Source organism: Siphateles boraxobius, unplaced genomic scaffold, assembly GCF_051911475.1.
Source record: "Siphateles boraxobius isolate OS27281-9 unplaced genomic scaffold, OSU_SipBor_1 68, whole genome shotgun sequence".
NCBI lineage: Eukaryota > Metazoa > Chordata > Actinopteri > Cypriniformes > Leuciscidae > Siphateles > Siphateles boraxobius.
The window spans coordinates 8,020,009-8,039,714 of NW_027509195.1; the positions used below are offsets into that span (position 1 = coordinate 8,020,009).

At 42.3% G+C, this 19,706-nt stretch overlaps 1 protein-coding gene across 1 annotated transcript in view; it reads right to left on the reverse strand.

Annotated features, from left to right (window-relative positions):
* Positions 1-325: 325 nt before the first annotated feature.
* klhdc8b (kelch domain containing 8B) overlaps positions 326-19,706 on the reverse strand; it is a 202,792-nt gene continuing 183,411 nt past the window's right edge. Inside the window, exons 6-7 of the mRNA XM_077214402.1 lie at positions 12,163-12,264; positions 326-786 (exon numbers count right to left, since the gene is read on the reverse strand). Of these exons, the coding sequence (XP_077070517.1) occupies positions 590-786; positions 12,163-12,264 (299 nt within the window). The 3' untranslated portion in view covers positions 326-589. The remainder of the gene's footprint in view (positions 787-12,162; positions 12,265-19,706) is intronic.

Consider the following 19,706-nt stretch of genomic DNA (forward strand, 5'->3'; position numbering starts at 1 on the left):
TTTGCCAGAAAATTACCCTGCTTTTATACTGAAAAATGCAGTACAGTTCAAAGGTGCCTGGAGTGTTGTGTGTGCCTGTCTGTGTAGGTCTGTACCTCTCTCTCTCTCTCTCTCTCTCTCTCTCTCTCTCTCTCTCTCTCTCTCTCTCTCTCTCTCTCTCTCTCTCTCTCTCTCTCTCTCTCTCTCTCTCTCTCTCTCTCCCTCCCTCTCTCCCTCTCTCCCTCTCTCCCTCTCTCCCTCTCATATATATATATATATATATATATATATATATATATATGTATATTGTGTTATTCTGTATATTCTATAATTATATATTTTTGCATTTTTTGCTTGTCTTAGATTTCCAGTCCAAAACTCTTCTGTCCAGAGGTGTGGAACACTGTCCAAGCCCCAGTAGATTGTCTCCACTATTCAAAGTATAAAGCTGATGCGTCCTCTGAGGGGAAAGTCTGTGAATTTGTCAGAGACACACACGTCAACTTGACGTCAGTATGTGTGTGTGGGTTTGCAGAGCCTACATTCTGAAAAAGTACAGCATGTGAGGATTTGTTATAGTTGTCCACTATTGTGTGTGCATGTGTGTGTGTCAGACGGTCTCTTTCAAACAGAGGACTTCCACAGCATTGCTGGGACCCTGCGACACCCCTCCGATGAGGAACAGCATGTTGGGGGTCTGAATGGAGGCACAGGAGCAGCGAGGGCTGGGTAACGGGGCCACGGGTTCCCATCTCCTCTTCAGCTGGTTATAACTCTCCACTGACGCCAGCGGGGACGGCTGGTTACCTGACAGCACACAATACAACAGAACAAATCATCATCACAATTCACAAACATAAAAACACACAGATATGTACTGAAGTTCTCAAAATGTGTAACCAAGGCATAACGATTTGAATTTAACAATGTCTTACTTTGTTATTAACCATAATATATATTAAATTTTGCCTTTTCATTTAAAAGGGGATTAAACCATTTACCCTGGATGTGAGGTAATCTATTTGCTAATGCAGAGGTTTTCAGAGCTTGGGGGTCCATTCAAATTTTGAGTTTTTATTTTTTACTAAATGTATTTTTATGCCTATTAAAAACTAGTGTTGAATAAGTTAAATAAATATTATTATTATTATTATTATATGATTACTATCAATAAATGTTACATTTTAAATAAGTATTCAATAAAAAATAAAAATTTTTAAACATATTTACAGATTGTTTGTATATATTACTATTTCATTCTGCTTTCACAAATGATCAGAAATCAAAAGATGTTATACATAAGATGAATTTTATACTACTATACCATTTTTATATTACTCTATAGTAAATATAAAAGATAATGTCAACATTTAAAATAATATTTCCGGATACTATTTTTAAAATAAATATTCTATATTATATATATTTGCATAAATGTATTTCATTCAGTGTCCTCCACTAATATGGGCACCCTTGGTAAATATGAGTAAAGGTGGCTGTGAAAATAAATCTGCATTGTTTATCCTTTTGATCTTTCATTAAAAAAAATCACAAAATTCTAACCTTTCATTGAAGTAAAACAAATGAAAGTGGGGGGAAATTTTCATTGTGAAATAAATGTTTTTTCTCCAATGCATGTTGGCTACACTTATTGGCACTTCTAGAAACTCTTAGTATATGTATTTGTATTAATCATTAATAATTGCATTATGTATGATGTATTATTTTTATTATACAAACAAAAGTAACCTTTAGCAGATATACACATTAAAATGTAGTCGTTCTCTTTTGAGAAAATGCACACAAATTTTTTTCAGTATGAACAGCCTATATGAGCTGCATTCACAGAAAGTAAAGCACATTAGATAGATTCTCCAGCCATTCAATCAACACAACACCCTCTCCACATTAGCATACAGCATACATTGCGGATGTTTCTCGCAGATGAAGCACTTGCCACCTGGTTGGTTTTGGGACTAAAACAGGTTTGAACAGGTGGCGCCATGCAGATTTCTTCAAATTATGTAACTTCTACAGATCTTGTGGCTTATGCTTCAGGAAACTTTTCCTCTGATGTTGCAAAATAAATAAGTAAATAAATAAAAACAAAGTTTCCTTGGTAAATCCTGGCACTAACACTGCAGTCTCAGTGAACAGTGAACATTTTCTCATTTTTTCCCAGGGTCAGTTAGACTAGGCTGGGTGTTTTCACTTTTTTGAGACCTAAATCATCATGCGGTACCTGACACTAAGTTTCCATGGTTACTCAAATTGAAGTGCAGATGATATGGACGGGCTGGTGCAGTGACTATTGTTATCATAATTTCCTGGTAGAACAAACACTTGGGTGAATCCACTTGCAGTAATCAAAAATGTCACGTCAAGTTGTACTCTGGCACTCGTGTCGAAAGCTCCTGCATGTTGCTACGCATCCTAAGGCGCTCTTATTTTCACACAAATACATATTTGTTAAGGCAGATTTTTAGAACCTGTTTTTGAAAGGTTGGATTTATCTTTGCTGAATGATTTCACTTCCGAGACAATTCTCACCACCATCTATAGCAGTGGTTCCCAAACTGGGGTACGTGAGGTGACAGAGTATGCAAACAAAATGTTGAGTTTTGCCGTACCCTACAATTAATTCTACCTCACCGTAAAATAACATTAAGGGTGTGTTCACACTTGGCATGTTCGGTTTGATTAAAACGAACCCTGGTGCGATTGCTCTGTTAATGCGGTTCATTTGACTTAATGTGAACGCTGCCTTCTGAACCCTGGTGTGCACCAAACGGCTGAATAGATGGGTCTCGGTCCGCTTCCAAGTGAACTCTGGTGTGGTTTGAATGAAATATGAACGCAACATGGACCAAAGGCATGTAAACGAACCAAAAACGGGACATGATATCACAAGATGCAACCCTAAAAAGAACAGACTGCTCACGCCGTCATAGTCGTGATGTTGGTTTTACAGGCATCGGAATCGCGTGTCCTCACAGCAGATCCTTTGTGTGAGTGTGAAGGAGGGATTCCTGCCTCTGTTTTGACTCCTTTACACTTTATAAGCTCTTCACGAGTTCTCAGCTTGTCAAACACACAGCAGTGTTTTGGATGTTCGTAAGTTCCATCGCGAAATATACGTAATAAAAGCCGACCAATCAGGTTGTGAATGTATCCCTATGACTTTAGGTATGGTATCTTTTGGTTCGGTGATGGGATCAGGACTACATTTTTTTTGTTGTTGAACCAAGTGAATCGAATTACAAGTGAGAACACAAACCGAGTATATATTTCTAACAGGCAAAATGCCATAAAGGGTCAAATAATTACCTCATCTTTTATGGTCAAAACTGACATGCATAAGAAGAGCCTGCAAATCACTTAGCAAATCACACTGCTACATTACTGCCATTCTCGACAATGTAGGCTACCTTTGTAAAAGTGGGGATTGAGCACTTACTAGCATAAAGAACAAATATAGACACAGACTGTGCATATATACGGATCAATTTAAGACTCAAACTCTCTTCGAGACAAAAAACACTGTGTACGTTCTTGTTTTGTTTTTAATGCTGATCATATATTATACGAGCAAGAATGCAATTTGCCCTGATTATCCACACAATTGCAAATGTGACATCGATTTTATACAACAGCTCAACAAACAAAAGGTTAAAGGTTAAAGGTTGGAGTCAATATAGTGTTCCTTACAACTTACCAAAGATCCAGTGATCCATGGATATTGACATGCAGCCAGGAATCGTGTTTCCTGACATTTATATGTGCCTGATTTCGATGCCAGGGAAATACATAAAGCAAATTTGCTTGTGAATGCTTTATATACAATATAGGTCTAAATCCGGGCGATCACTTATAGCAATGTTATATATATCCTCATATCGTCCAGCCCTAAAACTTGTATATTTTGTTGTCAATTTTTATTTAAAAACATGTGATGTTTTTACCACATAAGATGGTAAATATTGAATTGATGAGTTGTCAATACAATATATAGGGTATGAGTTTACCCCAAAATTCAACACACTGACACAAAATGATAACGTGATAACACAAATCCACGTTTCGCAAATCCAATAGTTCCAATGAAAGCCACAGCAGAACTTAAAAACCCAGCGGTGTTTCGTGAACAAATCTGCGGCTTTTAATGAATCGGGAGAGTCAATAATTCAATGACCCATTCATAAATACAGCCACTTGCTTAATTACTGAACGAATTGATGACTAATGAATGACTCAATGGCTACCTAAAGGAGGTTTTAGTTTAATATTTGAAAGTATCAATTCGTTTTTATCATCATTTTTAGATTTCTCTATTAAACAATTTTTATTTAAAACATTATTCATTTTATAAAGGTATTTATAAAGGTAAAAAATGCACTGGAAAATCAATTTAAGGGGGCAAATATTGTCCCTTAATGTAAAAGGTATGACTACAGTCAAGTGGAAGAGAGGGGGTACGCAGAAGGATGTTAAATGCCTCAGGGGGTACGACTCTAAAAAATCTGGCAACCACTGAGCTATGGGGTGCTTTCCACCTTTACAGAAATTAAAATATTAAATATTACTGTTAAATATACTGTAGATCTAAATCATAAAACTAAATTTAAATGTTAAATCTACATATTCAGCAGCAACTAACAGCAAATGAAGCTGAACCAACAGCAGGAATCAAAGAGATTAATAAATGTTCAGATTTCATAGGCTTTGTTCAAACTATACACAAATCTAATTTTTTTTCTAAATCCAAACCGACAATATGTAAACTAATAATGCACTGAAACTAATGTTTTCATTTAGTCGAAAACTGAAACCAAAACTAAAATTTGGGTAATTAAATTTGGGTAATTGAACGTCCTGGTTGCGTATGCAACCCACCATTCCCTGAAGGAGGGAATGGAGGACGTAGTCGACGTCGACTGAATGGTGATCATGCCAGGGAGCCTATCATCTTCGAGTACTATTGAACGAGCCCATGTAATTGGTGTGCGTGATTCGCGTCACACACTCCGCCCCCGCGGCGCGGGTCTAAATACAGAAGTGGATGCACGCACTAGTTGCTTTTTCGCTGAGGAGCCCAGCGTAACCCAGAGTCAGCGGTGGTCCAGCGGTAGTGGCAAGGAGAGTACGTCCTCCGTTCCCTCCTTCAGGGAACGGTGGGTTGCATACACAACCAGGACGTTTCCTTTCAGTTGATAACGTCGGATGTAGTCGACGTCGAATGAATGGGGATAACCTTTGAAAACACCACTAAAGCTGCCACCTTCCAGTGCCTAGACAAAAGCCTCAAGATGCCCCCGCAATTTTTAAGGCGGGGAAGGACAGGGCTTAGGCCAGGGAAGTCACTGCTGTTCCTACAGGACCACTGGGAAAGCGTTCCCTTACATTGGAAGGAAGGGACGCTGTAGAAGCCACATCCTACCTGAAGTGAGGTAATGTGGAGAATACACATATGAACTGGGCGGATGACCGGCAGTACAAGAAATGGAATGTTACTGGGGTGGCTCCAGCCTAAGACGGGGGAGACTCACAGGACAGTGACGGCAGAGAGACTCTGCCGAGGGAAGACACGGGTTTGCCGTAGGGAGCCGTATCGTGGAAGAATACACATATGGGGTTGCCGTAGGGACCACAACATATGGACCCAGCCTAACACAGGTTCCACACTGTTTACATGTGGTAGGCCTAACACCAGACGTTCCACACGTCCGACTTTGGAGGGGTGTGGAGGAACTCAACAGGGTTCAAATTTAAGGGAACTAAACTGGAGTAGAAAGGCGTACGTATCCAGTCGATAGGAGGGGAATGGCGCAGGAAGCAGACACTTGAACCGGGCTCACGGTGAAACTGGCTTCATGAGAAGGGAGCCCACGGGAAGCAGCGGTTCAACTAGGTGTCGTCCATCCCCCAACTCTAGAATCTGTTTAGCAAAGCATATCGTCAACGCCCAGGCGGAGCACTTTACACTCATCATAGAGGAGCTCAACACCTAAGTGGACATGTTGCATCTCGGAATTTTTTACCGAAATGAAAGTAAGCACTAAGTGGCCAACTTTGCTTGGAAACAGCCTTCCCTCTCTGCTGTATTCCTAACAGATAAGAGCTGGTCTGAGGTCTATTGCTTGCATTCTGTAGACGTCTAACCGCTATAAGCGGACGGACAGAGAAAGCCAGGGCTGGATCTGCCTCCTCCGGGGCAGCGCTTGCAGGCTCACCAACTGCTCCTTATACGGGAGAGGTAGGAACCTTGGGCACAATACAAAGCCGGGGTCTCAGCTTGTGAGAGTTAGCCGGCCCGAACTCAAGGCACAATACGTTGACCGAAAGCGAGCAAGTCCCTACCCTCTAGTAGAGACCATGCGAGCAGGAGAACTGATATAACAGAATTTTTAACTCACTGCCTGCAGTGGCTCAGGGGCGGTCTCTGCAGTGCAGTTGCACCAGAGATAAGGGCCAAGAGGATAAAGAGGGACGCAAGGATTTACATTACCTTGCTCCTCAGGAACCTGACGTTCAGGACGTGCTTCTCCATACTTCTGTATCACGATGAGCGTCGTTTAAACACCGAGGCAAAATCATTTTGAGGGTGAAGGAAAACAGCCTACTCCAACCCATCTTGCAGAAAAGAGAGCACTGAAATGATTGAAAGCTTTCAGGATCTCCTCTGGAGAGAAGACACACTCAACGACTAGGTTCCACTTCTAAAGGCGTAAGCACGCTACCCATTTCCATGGGGTGCTCGCAGAAGTGATGGTAACTATCACATGTCCCTGTGATAGCCACCTGAACCTCCGCGTTCAGACGTAAGACCGCCCAGAATCTCCAGGGGTAGAACGCGGGTGCCATCGTGCCCCGCCCCTGAAAAAGTGTTCAGGGGAAGTCAGGTAGGCTGTCGAAGGGAACCAGGTCTGGTTGGGCCAATAAGGGGCAACTATGATGTCCCTGCTCCCTCCTGACTTGGGACCGTAGGTGCAAGCGACGGGCACAAAAAGACAGGAGCACTGCTCAACACAACATGTGAAGAACACTGAGCTTCAGGAGCATTTCTGCTCAGCACTTGAGTGTGATAAGTTCACTGAGCTACAGGAGCATTTCTGCTCAACACTGAGTGCGAAAAGGATTCACTGAGCTTCAGGAGCACTACTGCTCTACACCTGAGTGTGATGAATTCACTGAGCTACAGGAGCATTGCTGCTCAACACCTGAGTGCGATGAACTTCACTGAGTTTCAGGAGGATTTGTGCTCAACATGACGTGTGATGAATTCACTGACTTGAGCAGGCGCAAGGCGACTATGAGTCACAGTCGCTTTTATGAGGCTCAATGGGGAAACGCATTTCTGCGGACCCCGGGGCAGCTGAGAGCCAGTGTCTGTCCAAGGGTAGTCCGCTCGGACAGAAACACTGGCAGGAAGACGAAACCGGAGAGGCAACTGAGCGACCCCAGAATGGTAATGACCCAGCTGGACCCAGGGGATGGAGTCTCCACTAGCCCTGGCTAGAACTGTCGTGAGGCTCGTTGGCGGCACGATTGAGTAGAGCGCGAAAGGTGGAAAAAAGCATCCTCATAAGCTTCTGACTCCAAGGAGGAGACGGGTGAGTAGTGACATGCAAGGAAAGCTTGCGCAACGGTCGCAATGTCTAACAACTCGCGGCACGAATGCCCTTGTAGTCGAGGATCGCCCAGGCCCTCGTTAAAACATGCCCTTTGTACATGGCCCCTCAGTTGAAGAGGGTTTGGCAGCAGACCGGGATGAACTATAGTCACACAGGGTGAGCTGCTCTGCCACGGTCACCTCGGGACCCGATCGTGAAGCTAGCGCTGAAGCGGTCATCATATGGAGGAAGCCAATGGCTGCATCTACCATATGCCCCAGGAGCCTCTGAAAGTTCTTTCAGTGGGACCCTTTCTCACTTCAACACCAGCTGAACACACTCTTATTGGAGAGACGTGTTGGACCGAATCCATCTCCAAAACTGAAAAAGAGATACTCAACCCATGGGCGAGATTACTCTCTCCCAGTTGACCTGAAGACCCAACGGGCTCTGGAGCCTTTGAAGGGAAGGACTCTGTACTTATACTACAACCCTCACACGCAACACACAGGATGGCCTGCGGCGCAGAAGGTAGAGATCTGAAGCTCATGTCTTTCAGGTCGGAGCTGCAGACCAATCTTGGGCCAAGATGGTCACGACCCACCACCTAGTAGCATGAAGAACGAGTTTACAACTGGCCTTCATACGGGCTGGAGGACTGGCTATATCAAATCCTTCGCCAGCAGGATAAGATAAGCATGCACAAGTCAGGAGCACTGCTCAACACTAGGTGTGATTAATATCACTGGATTTTCAGGAGCATGTCTGCTCAACACCTAATGTGATGATTATCGCTGACTTGAGTGGGATAGCCGAGCCTGAGGGGGGGCAGCAAAGTAGAGAAAGTGGTGTTAGTGTGCTGTGCAACACTTACCTGTCTCCACTAGCGGCAGGGGGCGCGTGAGAAGGCGGATGATCGGGTCCTCGAACGCACCAAGCTGCCTGCTGGCGACCAAGGGGGAGCTGAGGGGTGTAAGGCTATACAGGGTCACACCCGCCAGATTGGCCCTCTTGGGACCCAGGAACAGATGAATTTTCTCTCTCTTTGAGAGAGGTGGAACAGACACACAAACAAACAAAGACTCCACCCGGCCCTCACCCGGGGGGAGGGAGTGATCGTGCCAACTCCAAGAGCATCTCATGCATCCCTGGGAGGCCCGCTCCGGAATGCTTTCGATGTCGCTTGCCACCTGGCTTGGCAGCGCCTGGAGCGGTCTGGGCGTCTCTATTGCGGCCGGCTCCATGCTGAGGCCTGGGTGGAGGCTGCTGCAGAGGCCCAGCAGGAGCGGCGGCCGGGGAACGCCCACGGTGACGAGCAGGCGGAGGAGCTGCCACCGGCGGCGGGTGGAGCGGTGCGGTGCTCACCTATGAGCGCACGATCTGGGCTACCCTTGTGCATGCCATGGGTACCCTGGCCTGACAGATCAGTAGCAGCACCATGGCACGCAAAAGGAAGCGGCTTGCCCAGAGGCTTTGTAAACTCTGCACGTCGGAACGGACGAGAATTCACAGGCCTTATGGGGGGACGAGGATCCCCCCAAAAGCCACCAGCCGCCAGATGACAGATGACTGTGTCATGACAGACCGCCCCAATGGAGGGACACCTCGCAACCCTTCACCGTTCCTCCATCAAGGATAGTGAGGGGGAAAAGCTATTCAGGCAGTTTCTGGCAGAGAAAGATGCCGTTCACCACGTGATAATATCTAAATGCATTTCGGAAAAGAAAAGCACTGGGGCGGCAAGCTGAGAACCAGTGCGGCCCACCCCGAGATACTAATCCTCCAACCGAGACTGAACGGGACACGGTGGAGTTTCCACTCGAGCCCGGCAGCCTCGGCGGCCCGTTTCAGCATAGCTGACATTTCTGGATCTGGCTCGGGCAATGTTACACTCCCAGAGGGAGATAACACAGCCGAGTCGTCACCTCCAGAGGCCAGCTCACCCTCCGATGCTGCTATCGACATCTTATCCTCTGGGGGAATCCCCATTGAAACAGCTGATCGGTCCATTACAGAGGGACCAGCATGCTCAACAGGAATCCCATCGGCTGCGGTGTGATGGTGGAGTGAGGAGCCCACAGGGAATGGTTACCGGGCGAGACATCCATCACTATCCTCCGATCACCCATCCCACATGGCATCCGGGGGTGGGGCATGGTAATGGGGACTCGCGCTTCGCGGAAGAAGGCGAGTCTCGATCTCAACGCCGCGACAGTCATATTCCCGCAATGAGAACATGAGCCGTCCACAAAAGCTGCCCCAGCATGCCGAACATATAAGCACATATGCATACATATTTATATACATATAAACATGCAGCTCAAACACGTGATGCATCAATTGTGACCGTCAGAGAGGAAAAGGGAACAATCGCATCCAGAAACGCACAGGTGGAATGACATCTTGAAAAATTCGCAAACGCACCCGTGTTGCTCTTTCAGAAAATAGGGCCGTCACCACTGCACACAGGGGAATGACCGCAGCAACACTGAACAGAGAACTGAAACAGTGAAGCACTCACTTTTCCGCCCTCTAACCAGCCATCAACACACACAAACATTTAGAATTTGTTGCTGTTAAAACAGCAGTTGAGAGCTCAAAGCTCGCGATCACCGCTGCACTCGCGCTGTAGAAAGTCTTCCAGAAGAACCATGACACACTCGCTCGTTGTAAACAACAGCACTCTTCAGAGACATCAAACGATCGGCTCCGAATTGAAAGGCAACTAGTGCGTGCATCCACTTCCGTATTTATACTCTCGCCGCGGGGGCGGAGTGTGTGATGCAAATCACGCACGCCAATTCCATTGGCTCGTTTCAATAGTACTCGAAGATGACTTGCTCCCTGGCGTGATCCCAATCAGTCAACACGTCGACTACGTTGAACGTGAGCGACTGAAAGGGAACTCACAAGACACATGAGAGAACATAAAGTAACTGAGGCATTTTACACAGTCATGCATGTAATGCATAGAACTGTCAATCATTCACTACATAGTGAATGGGACTAGAAGGAAGAGTGTGAAAAATGAGTCATCCCGAATGGCAAAAAGGAAAGAATCAGAATGAGAATTTTATTATTGCTGATTTTGACCATTTTTGGCAACGTCACGTAATCATCCAAATATGACAAGCCAAACAGCTATAGAGTAAATCAATCCTAATTATCATAATTACCTGGAAGCTTTGGGTCCTAATTCACCCTGGAAATACGTTCATTCAATAATTTCTTTACACTGATTCTGCTGTAATGCCTAAACTAATGATCATATATGGGTATAACAGAGTACATTTGAATGAGGCCATAGATGATTGAGGAGCAAATCATCTGAAGAGCAATTTCCCAAACATCATCTCCAATATGGACCTAATAGCAGCCATTAATTCTGGAAAGACATGAGGAGCTACAGGGAATGAAGCATCTCTTGCAGTTATATCATTATATCTGTGTGTGTGCGCGCATAAGTCTGACTTTGTATAGCCTGAGTGTCCAACAACGACAGTTTAAAAGAAGAACAAAAGAAAAGAAGATGAAAAGACTAAACCGCCACGGAAAGAGACACAAAAATAGCTCAGAAACAGCACCAGATAAGAAAACAAACAGTAACAGCAGTGACTAATAACGAAGGGAGGAAAAGACACACCTGCAACATGACATGAAGACATGAAGGGGGGATGGGGTAGAAAGCGGTAACAACAACTAAAAGAGGATAAATCGAGCAGGTGAAAAAGGAAGTAGTCAAATGTGAATGTTCTCACATTCTAATACACATGCACACAATCCTCCATCAGCTCCTGTGATGCCTGAAATTCCGTCTATTTCTAGACATAGAAAAAGATTAAATAAAAATGTGCCATGTATAATCTGCAATGCTCTGCCCTAAAAAATTTTTTGGGGAAGATGCAGAAATGTCTCGCCCACTCTTTGAGCTGACATTTATTGAAGAAATCTCTCTTTCTCCCTCTAGTAATGTAGCCACAGACAAACAGACTGGAAAGAAATAAGGCAGTATTTGAGACTGATATTCAGAGCCTCTTCACTGAAGCGTAAAGAGCCAAATTAACAAATCATTTCATTTAAAGACATGTCAGTCTAGGGAACAGGCTGTCATTGAGCGATTTCACATTTTCATTGATTCATAATTAAGCTAAGTGTGATTCTTTGACATTCCAATTAAAACTAAGTTCTGCTTATGAATGAAACAAACGGATAAGGGAATGTTAATCGAACTACATGCTAAAAAAATCAATGCAAATTACGCAGATTGCTTCCTAAGAGAAGGTCGCAGAGTTCGTAAAGTTGTTCAGATGTGGCCTGTAATCGTCGATGTACTGTGAGGTAAATTCTTGTTGCTAGGTGACATTTGTGCACAGTACTTACTCATGGCTGCACATAAAGACCTGACATAATTAATCCATTTGCTTGATATGGCATTTTATTAAGAGGCCGTTTCTGCCGCAGGTTGTTCTGAAAAATGACAGTCCCTGCACTGCGTTTTGTTGATATCTTTCCCGGTTTTCTAAGCTCAGTTGATCCTATTTGCATAATCTATTCAACATTGGCTGTTACTTACCGAGTCCGCCCGCAGCGATGACCCGTCCACCGAGACAGCCGGCTACAAAGTCCGCCCGCTTCTCTCTCATGCGACAGCCCCGTGTGGCCTTCAACCACAAACCTGCACACAGGTGAAAACAACCACCAGAGGATAAAGGTCAGAGAGGAGGTCAAGATCACACAAAGGTTATTACTGTTCACTAAAACTAAAATCATGACAATATATAATAAAATAAATTGAAATAAAATAATATATAATATTTTTTTCTTATTCCAGATAGTTGCGCAATGCAACATTTCTCATTTTAGTTTAGGTTTAAGTTGAGGTACTGAAGAAAAACCTAGCTTAAACTAAAACTTTAGACATTAAAACTGAAAGTAAATTTAAATACTATAGTACAAAAACTCTAATAGTAGGCTATATCAATGATACTCGATGTCTGCTGCTGAAATAACTACACCGCAGGGCTCTAAAATGCAACTTTCTCCATTGACAACCATCTAAAAGTAGTTATAAACATTTAATCGTCAAATATTGTAAAAAAATATTAACACTTTCCCTGCCAGCATTTTCTTTTAAAGTTGCCAGCCACCACAAGCATTTTTGATCATGTTCACAAAATATCATGAGCCCAAGAATATTTTGTTATATGAATACCTGAATATGCAATATAAAAAGAAAGAACAGACCCTCAGCTTTTAAATCCATATCGGATTTAGAACGATCATCAAAACATAGATGAAATAGACCGAGTCCATCAACACCCCAAAAGCTTCACAGTCCTGGGTTGACATTTTATTCATTGGCGTTAAGCAGTTTTGATTTATATGTGGTTTAATGTTGATGATCGCGTTATTTTACATATGCATCTACTTACATATGATAGTGCATGTTTCTGCTTCTTCTTCGCCCGTGTTTTGATCAGGCCATTCAATACTCTTTCAGAAGATGTGTCCCTTAATATATTTATTTATTATATTATATTACATTTAAATTATAATGGAAATTATAATCAAGTATGTTATAGTTTTCATTATTAAAACAAATATTTCATTCAATCAGCATTGTCAAGACATCATCATGGAACTTATTCACAGCAGCACCATCTTGAAATGAAAAATGAAAAAATCTAGATATCCGTCTCTTCAGTGAGTTGTACTGTCATTTAATGCATTTTTGGATTGTTCTGCTGACAAAAAACAGCAAAATATCTTTACAAGAAATTTCAAGAGACAAACTGCCGACATTATGAGCTGTGGAAAATTGTGAAAAAGTGATCTAGGAGCTTTATACAGCTTTTCATACCTGTCATGGCATTGCTCTGAATAAGGTATATTCCTGTGACTCCAGTCCAGAGCGATCAGTCACATGGCTTTCATGGCTTGGGTCGTTTGCTCAAAAACCTCCATGGTTTCCATGCACACTGTTGGCAGATGGTGACTTTTCAGGGGGTGCTTTGCTAGCTGAACACCAGTTGTTGAGATCTCTCCAGGTATTATATTATGTTTTGTTAACAAAGTTCAGGATAAGCACGTTCAAATAATTGATCCAATTATCACATCATTCCAACCAGCTGTCGACAATCAGTAATCAACATGGGTGGAGACCAATATATACTCATTTGACACACCAATGTTCCTCAAAAGTTTTTCAGCATCCCTCCACCACCCCGTCTCCACTCACTCGCCTGGTTACTCCTTAACCAACAATATGGGGGAAGTACTCTGTGTTCAGGCCCAATATCCGAGCTCGGAGACCTCTCCCCGGACAGCACGCCAAATATGCATACCATTTATTCTATCTAACTTATTTGTAAGTGTGAACTAGTGAAACCTCCTTGGAGTCCTCACAGATCAATATAAAACTCCAGCATATGTCCCTGATTCACTAAAATTTAGCCAGATGGGCCATGTTGCTCGTGGGCATTTGTCAGCATGTGGGGACCGGCCACAGTTGACTATTAAAACCATAATGTACCAAAATGAATGCAATAAAACAAAACAAGCGGGCACTGAAAGTCAGAATCAGAGAGAGTTCAGACACACAAGTCGATCTGCCCTGAACTATACAGACATCTTGAGGCACAGCTTTAGAGATGAACAAACAGCTGAGATGTCGTATTTCTCACTATTTTTGATGCCCTAACATGGCATGAACACGCAGTCTCCAAAAAATCTCCCTGCATGACAACATCTGCCTGGGAGCAAATTTATGCCCTCACTTATCTCAGATGCTCCCATAAACATCGTTCTTCACTCACTCTTTCTGAGGGCACTTTAAAATCTGTTCGCTCCATTTCCTTTCTTTGCTGTAACCTTCAGCCACCTGACATCTCTTTCAACTATTGGAATCTCTAAGCTCTTCCGCATCTTTCAATTCATCCCACACAATCTTCCTTCTGCCTGCCTCTCATAAAGAGATGCAGCCTGTTTGAAAAATACTCTATAGGCCACTGTGTCCTCACCTGCACACTCTGACCTGTCCACACTGGACTAAATATCCCTAAATATACTAAGTATCAGGATGATGTGCTAAGGGATGAGAAGTACTCAGCGGTAACCCAACCTTGTCCTGACTCTGAAATCTGAAATTAATATCTTCCAGTAGTTTGACTCTGAGGATTTTACCACTTTAATAAGGGTCATAAGAAAAACAATTTCCTTGATATTCTGAGGCCAACTGAGTTGTACTTTAAAAACATTTCAATTAATTTCAATCACAATTCAAAACATCACCAGTTTGTTATGGTCTTCAGATTTAATTGACTAATATGAGTGAATTTTAGTACTAATACACATTCCACCGACACTGGGACTTTACATTGTTTGTATCACCCCGTAAATGTCTGTCTGTTCCAGAACAGACTATATTTAGCTCTATGCTCGATTAAAATAGGCCTAAAGATAATGGTTATAATATTCGTGGCTTTAAAGCAATATATTGTATAAAATGATATAAATACATGTGACGTGACTTGACTGGATTGTGCTAAATTGCACTACTTTCTTTTCTGCTGTCATTTCTGCAGTGTTTATTTTGTTACTGAGAGGAAAACAACAACATTTGAGATCCGTAACCTTAGACCCATTACTTATTTCACAGATTCTCAAACTATCATGTGACAAAGGGCATTCTGGGTTGAGCGAGCGGCCCAAAACGTAATCTTCAGAAAGGCACTCTCCACTCTGGAGGAAATATTACCGCCCCCGCTCTGCTCACATGCACTGTTCCAGAAGGACTGTCAGTCTGAGCATTAGTGTTGGGGAGTTTTGAGACTTATTTGCATGTTAAATAGTTATGCTAGTTGGTGGCAACAAGGGAATGTCTTTATGAGTGAGTCAGTGAATCATTTATTTAGGGATTCATTCACAACAGACATTTAAACACACTGATTCATTACCCGGAGAACTAAAGAAGTGACTGCCTATATACACTCACCTAAAGGATTATTAGGAACACTTGTTCAATTTCTCATTAATGCAATTATCTAATCAACCAATCACTTGGCAGTTGCTTCAATGCATTTAGGGGTGTGGGCCTGGTCAAGACAATCTCCTGAACTCCAAACTGAATGTCAGAATGGGAAAGAAAGGTGATTTAAGCAATTCTGAGCGTGGCATGGTTGTTGGTGCCAGACGGGCCGGTCTGAGTATTTCACAATCTGCTCAGTTACTGGGATTTTTACGCACAACCATTTCTAGGGTTTACAAAGAATGGTGTGTAAAGGGAAAAACATCCAGTATGCGGCAGTCCTGTGGGCGAAAATGCCTTGTTGATGCTAGAGGTTAGAGGAGAATGGTCCGACTGATTCAAGCTGATAGAAGAGCAACTTTGACTGAAATAACCACTCGTTACAACCGAGGTATGCAGCAAAGCATTTGTGAAGCCACAACACGCAAAACCTTGAGGCGGATGGGCTACAACAGCAGAAGACCCCACTGGGTACCACTCATCTCCACTACAAATAGGAAAAAGAGGCTGCAATTTGCAAGAGCTCACCAAAATTGGACAGATGAAGACCGGAAAAATGTTGCCTGGTCTGATGAGTCTCGATTTCTGTTTAGACATTCATTCAGATGGTAGAGTCAGAATTTGGCGTAAACAGAATGAGAACATGGATCCATCATGCCTTGTTACCACTGTGCAGGCAGTTGGTGGTGGTGTAATGGTGTGGGGGATGTTTTCTTGGCACACTTTAGGCCCCTTAGTGCCAATTGGGCATTGTTTAAATGCCACAGCCTACCTGAGCATTGTTTCTGATCATGTCCATCCCTTTATGGCCACCATGTACCCCATCCTCTGATGGCTACTTCCAGCAGGATAATGCACCATGTCACAAAGCTCGATTCATTTCAAATTGGTTTCTTGAACATGACAATGAGTTCAATGTACTAAAATGGCCTCCACAGTCACCAGATCTCAACCCAATAGAGCATCTTTGGGATGTGGTGGAACGGGAGCTTCGTGCCCTGGATGTGCATCACACAAATCTCCATCAACTGCAAGATGCTATCCTATCAATATGGGCCAACATTTCTAAAGTATGCTTGCAGCACCTTGTTGAATCAATGCCACATAGAATTAAGGCAGTTCTGAAGGCGAAAGGCGGTCAAACACAGTATTAGTATGGTGTTCCTAATAACACACTAATTCATTCTGGAACAAAACTTCCACTGCTTGTCAAAAAGATGAATATATATTTATATACCACTCCGTTTTATACGTCTTTTTGTACCGCACATTTCAAAGATGATCCCGTCAGTGAGGCACGCGCAAACATGACAGTCACGCAGCTCTTAGATGGTAGGTTTTTCTTTGACTGTTTGCGTTTTTAAGACTCTTTTTTGCGCTTGCTATCTTCTAACATTACACTCGGACACACCGTATTTCTAGGCACACTCGTTTTATGCATATTTGGCATATTTGACCCTATTGTTGCGGGTGTATTATGGACATGTAAAAGTCTAGACCCTGAATATAAGAATACCTTGTTTTTTTCAGATGTATTTCTAAGAAGAATTCTCCTCTGATAATGAAGCTCTGCATTTAAGCACCTTCTCTCTAACAAAACAGATGTGCGGAGGAACACTGAGAAAGAGCGAAAGATCAAAGATATAGGAATAAGCTTTCTCAGCCTTCTTTGCCACACACACACACACACACACACACACACACACACACACACACACACACACACACACACACACACACACACACACACACACACACACACACACACACACACACACACACACACACACACACACACACACACACACACACACACATTATAATCTCATTGTATGTGATTACAGCTTATTGAAAGGAGAAGGAGAGAACAGTACAGAGAAGAAAAGATTTGGATGGAGGGAAGAAAAGAGAAACGGTTAAGCAGGAACAATTTCTACCTCCCGCTGTCCCTTCTGAAACCACGAGATAAATTGGTTGAAATTGCCAGTGACTCCACACTGACAGGAGTATGAGTGTTTGTCTCTTTCTCTCAATGTGCATGAGACGCAAATGGAGCTGAATTAGGGTCAGAGTTCACAGATAACACTCTGAAACTCTAGATCACACAGACACGCTCAAATCTGATGGTTAATGTAGCCATGTGTACAGAGATGATGGCTTGTCTCCATATAAGATCTCAGATCACATTTCATTCTCAGATTTATCTGTATTAATCTGAGTCAATTAGACGACAGGTGAAGGGAACATAACGTATTCCAGGCCATAGCTGTTCACATACAAAAGGTCAAATTTCCCTCCCAGCAAAGGTCTGAACAATCATAACAAACAGTTCACTATTACAGGAGCAAGTATGTTGTATAGCTATGAAAGAATCAAAAATGAATTTCAGATAATATTTTTTGTTTTTAAAAAGTTTAAATATATATTTCTATAAAAATATATATAGGAACACAAAATATGATATTTTTTCACTGTTTGTTTATACAGTGAAGATCATTAGGCTCCAAAACATCAAAACAAAATAAAAGATATTTCAAAATATTTTCTTTTGTGCCCAAAAAAGGGCGAGTAAATAACAACATTTTTGTGTGAACCTCTCCTGTAAAAAATAAGCAGACTTAATTGAATGTGGAATTGTAGTGTACCAAAAATATATATTTTTTGCAGATAAAATAATAAAAATGAAAAAAAGGACACTTAAGCGTATTTATTGAGAGTACACCTTCATCATGACACACTTTTAAAATCTGATCTTTGTAATAAAGGCAAAGTTTTATTTTAAAGCACATTTCAAATACTTCTTTTAAAAATATTTTTTTATGTTTAGATCTTTTGACTGACATACTAAAGTTCATGTGCTTGTTTATAGTTTTAACAATAGTGTGTTATTTGATTATACATTTAAAGGTAATATATTTTAAATGTACAAAATTGCAAATTCAACATTACAAATATGTAATTACAAATAACATGACATACAAGTTTCAATTTAAATGTCATTAAAGTATATTTTAGTTTACCACAAATGTACACTTGGCAGTACACTTTAACCATTACATATAAAAGTGCACACAAGTCCAACTTAACTGTGCCAAAAAAATCACTCCTAAATATAAAAATATACATGTTAACTATTATACATTTTTATTTAATAGTAAATAACATGCAATTATGTAATAGGGATGGCGAAAAATAAAAATGTTCTTGACCGACCACGAGTCTCATTAGCCGGTTGAAACCGGTTAACCGATTAGTTTAAAATATGCCACGCTATTTGAAATAACAGCCATTTTGAGCCGCGTCTGGAATTTCTCAACTCTGTTGCATCTCTCTGCCGCTCTACCTCCCGCTCACACACACACACACATACACACACTGCCCCGGGCCGCCCTTCCACTTACGTCACTTTTTTTAAATCCCCTACAGCACGAAACATGAGTCCCGCAAACGCGGCGCCGAGGAGCTTGTATGTAATCGGAGGACAAATGGCTCCTTAGTTTCGAAATGGTTTGGGTACATGGTGATCGCGTTGAAAATAAAGGCATTAGTCTAGCGTTAGAAGCTCATTTAAAACATTGCCGCGACTCATTTAAGAAAATGACAGCTCCGCGGAGACGCCGCTTTAGTTTGAGGTAGTGCAATAATAAAGAAAGATGATGATCATCATCACCCTATCTGTTACCATTGAAATGTAGATGTAATGTATTTCCAAATCTAAGCCCATCTTATGCGGAATGTTGCCTAATAGACTGCAACACGATAAAACCAATGGATAAAACAGGCACCTTCAGAATGCGTAAAAGACGCACCGGCCAAGGCAGGTCTAACTCACTGTTTGCCTTCTAATAACGGACAGAACAAGTCGCGTTTTCAGGTGATACATCATAGATGATGTAGGCTTACTGTATTTAAGCACTGTATCACACAAGTTGCAACTTACATCTGTGTCATTCTTTTTGGTGAAATGGTCCCACACACTACTTTTCTTTGCACGCATCATCCTGTCGTTTGCCCTGGCTCTAACCTTGAGTGTTTTAGCCTGTAGCCTTTACTTTTCGCAAACCTTGTGAGCGCGCAAACCCAAACGCTGT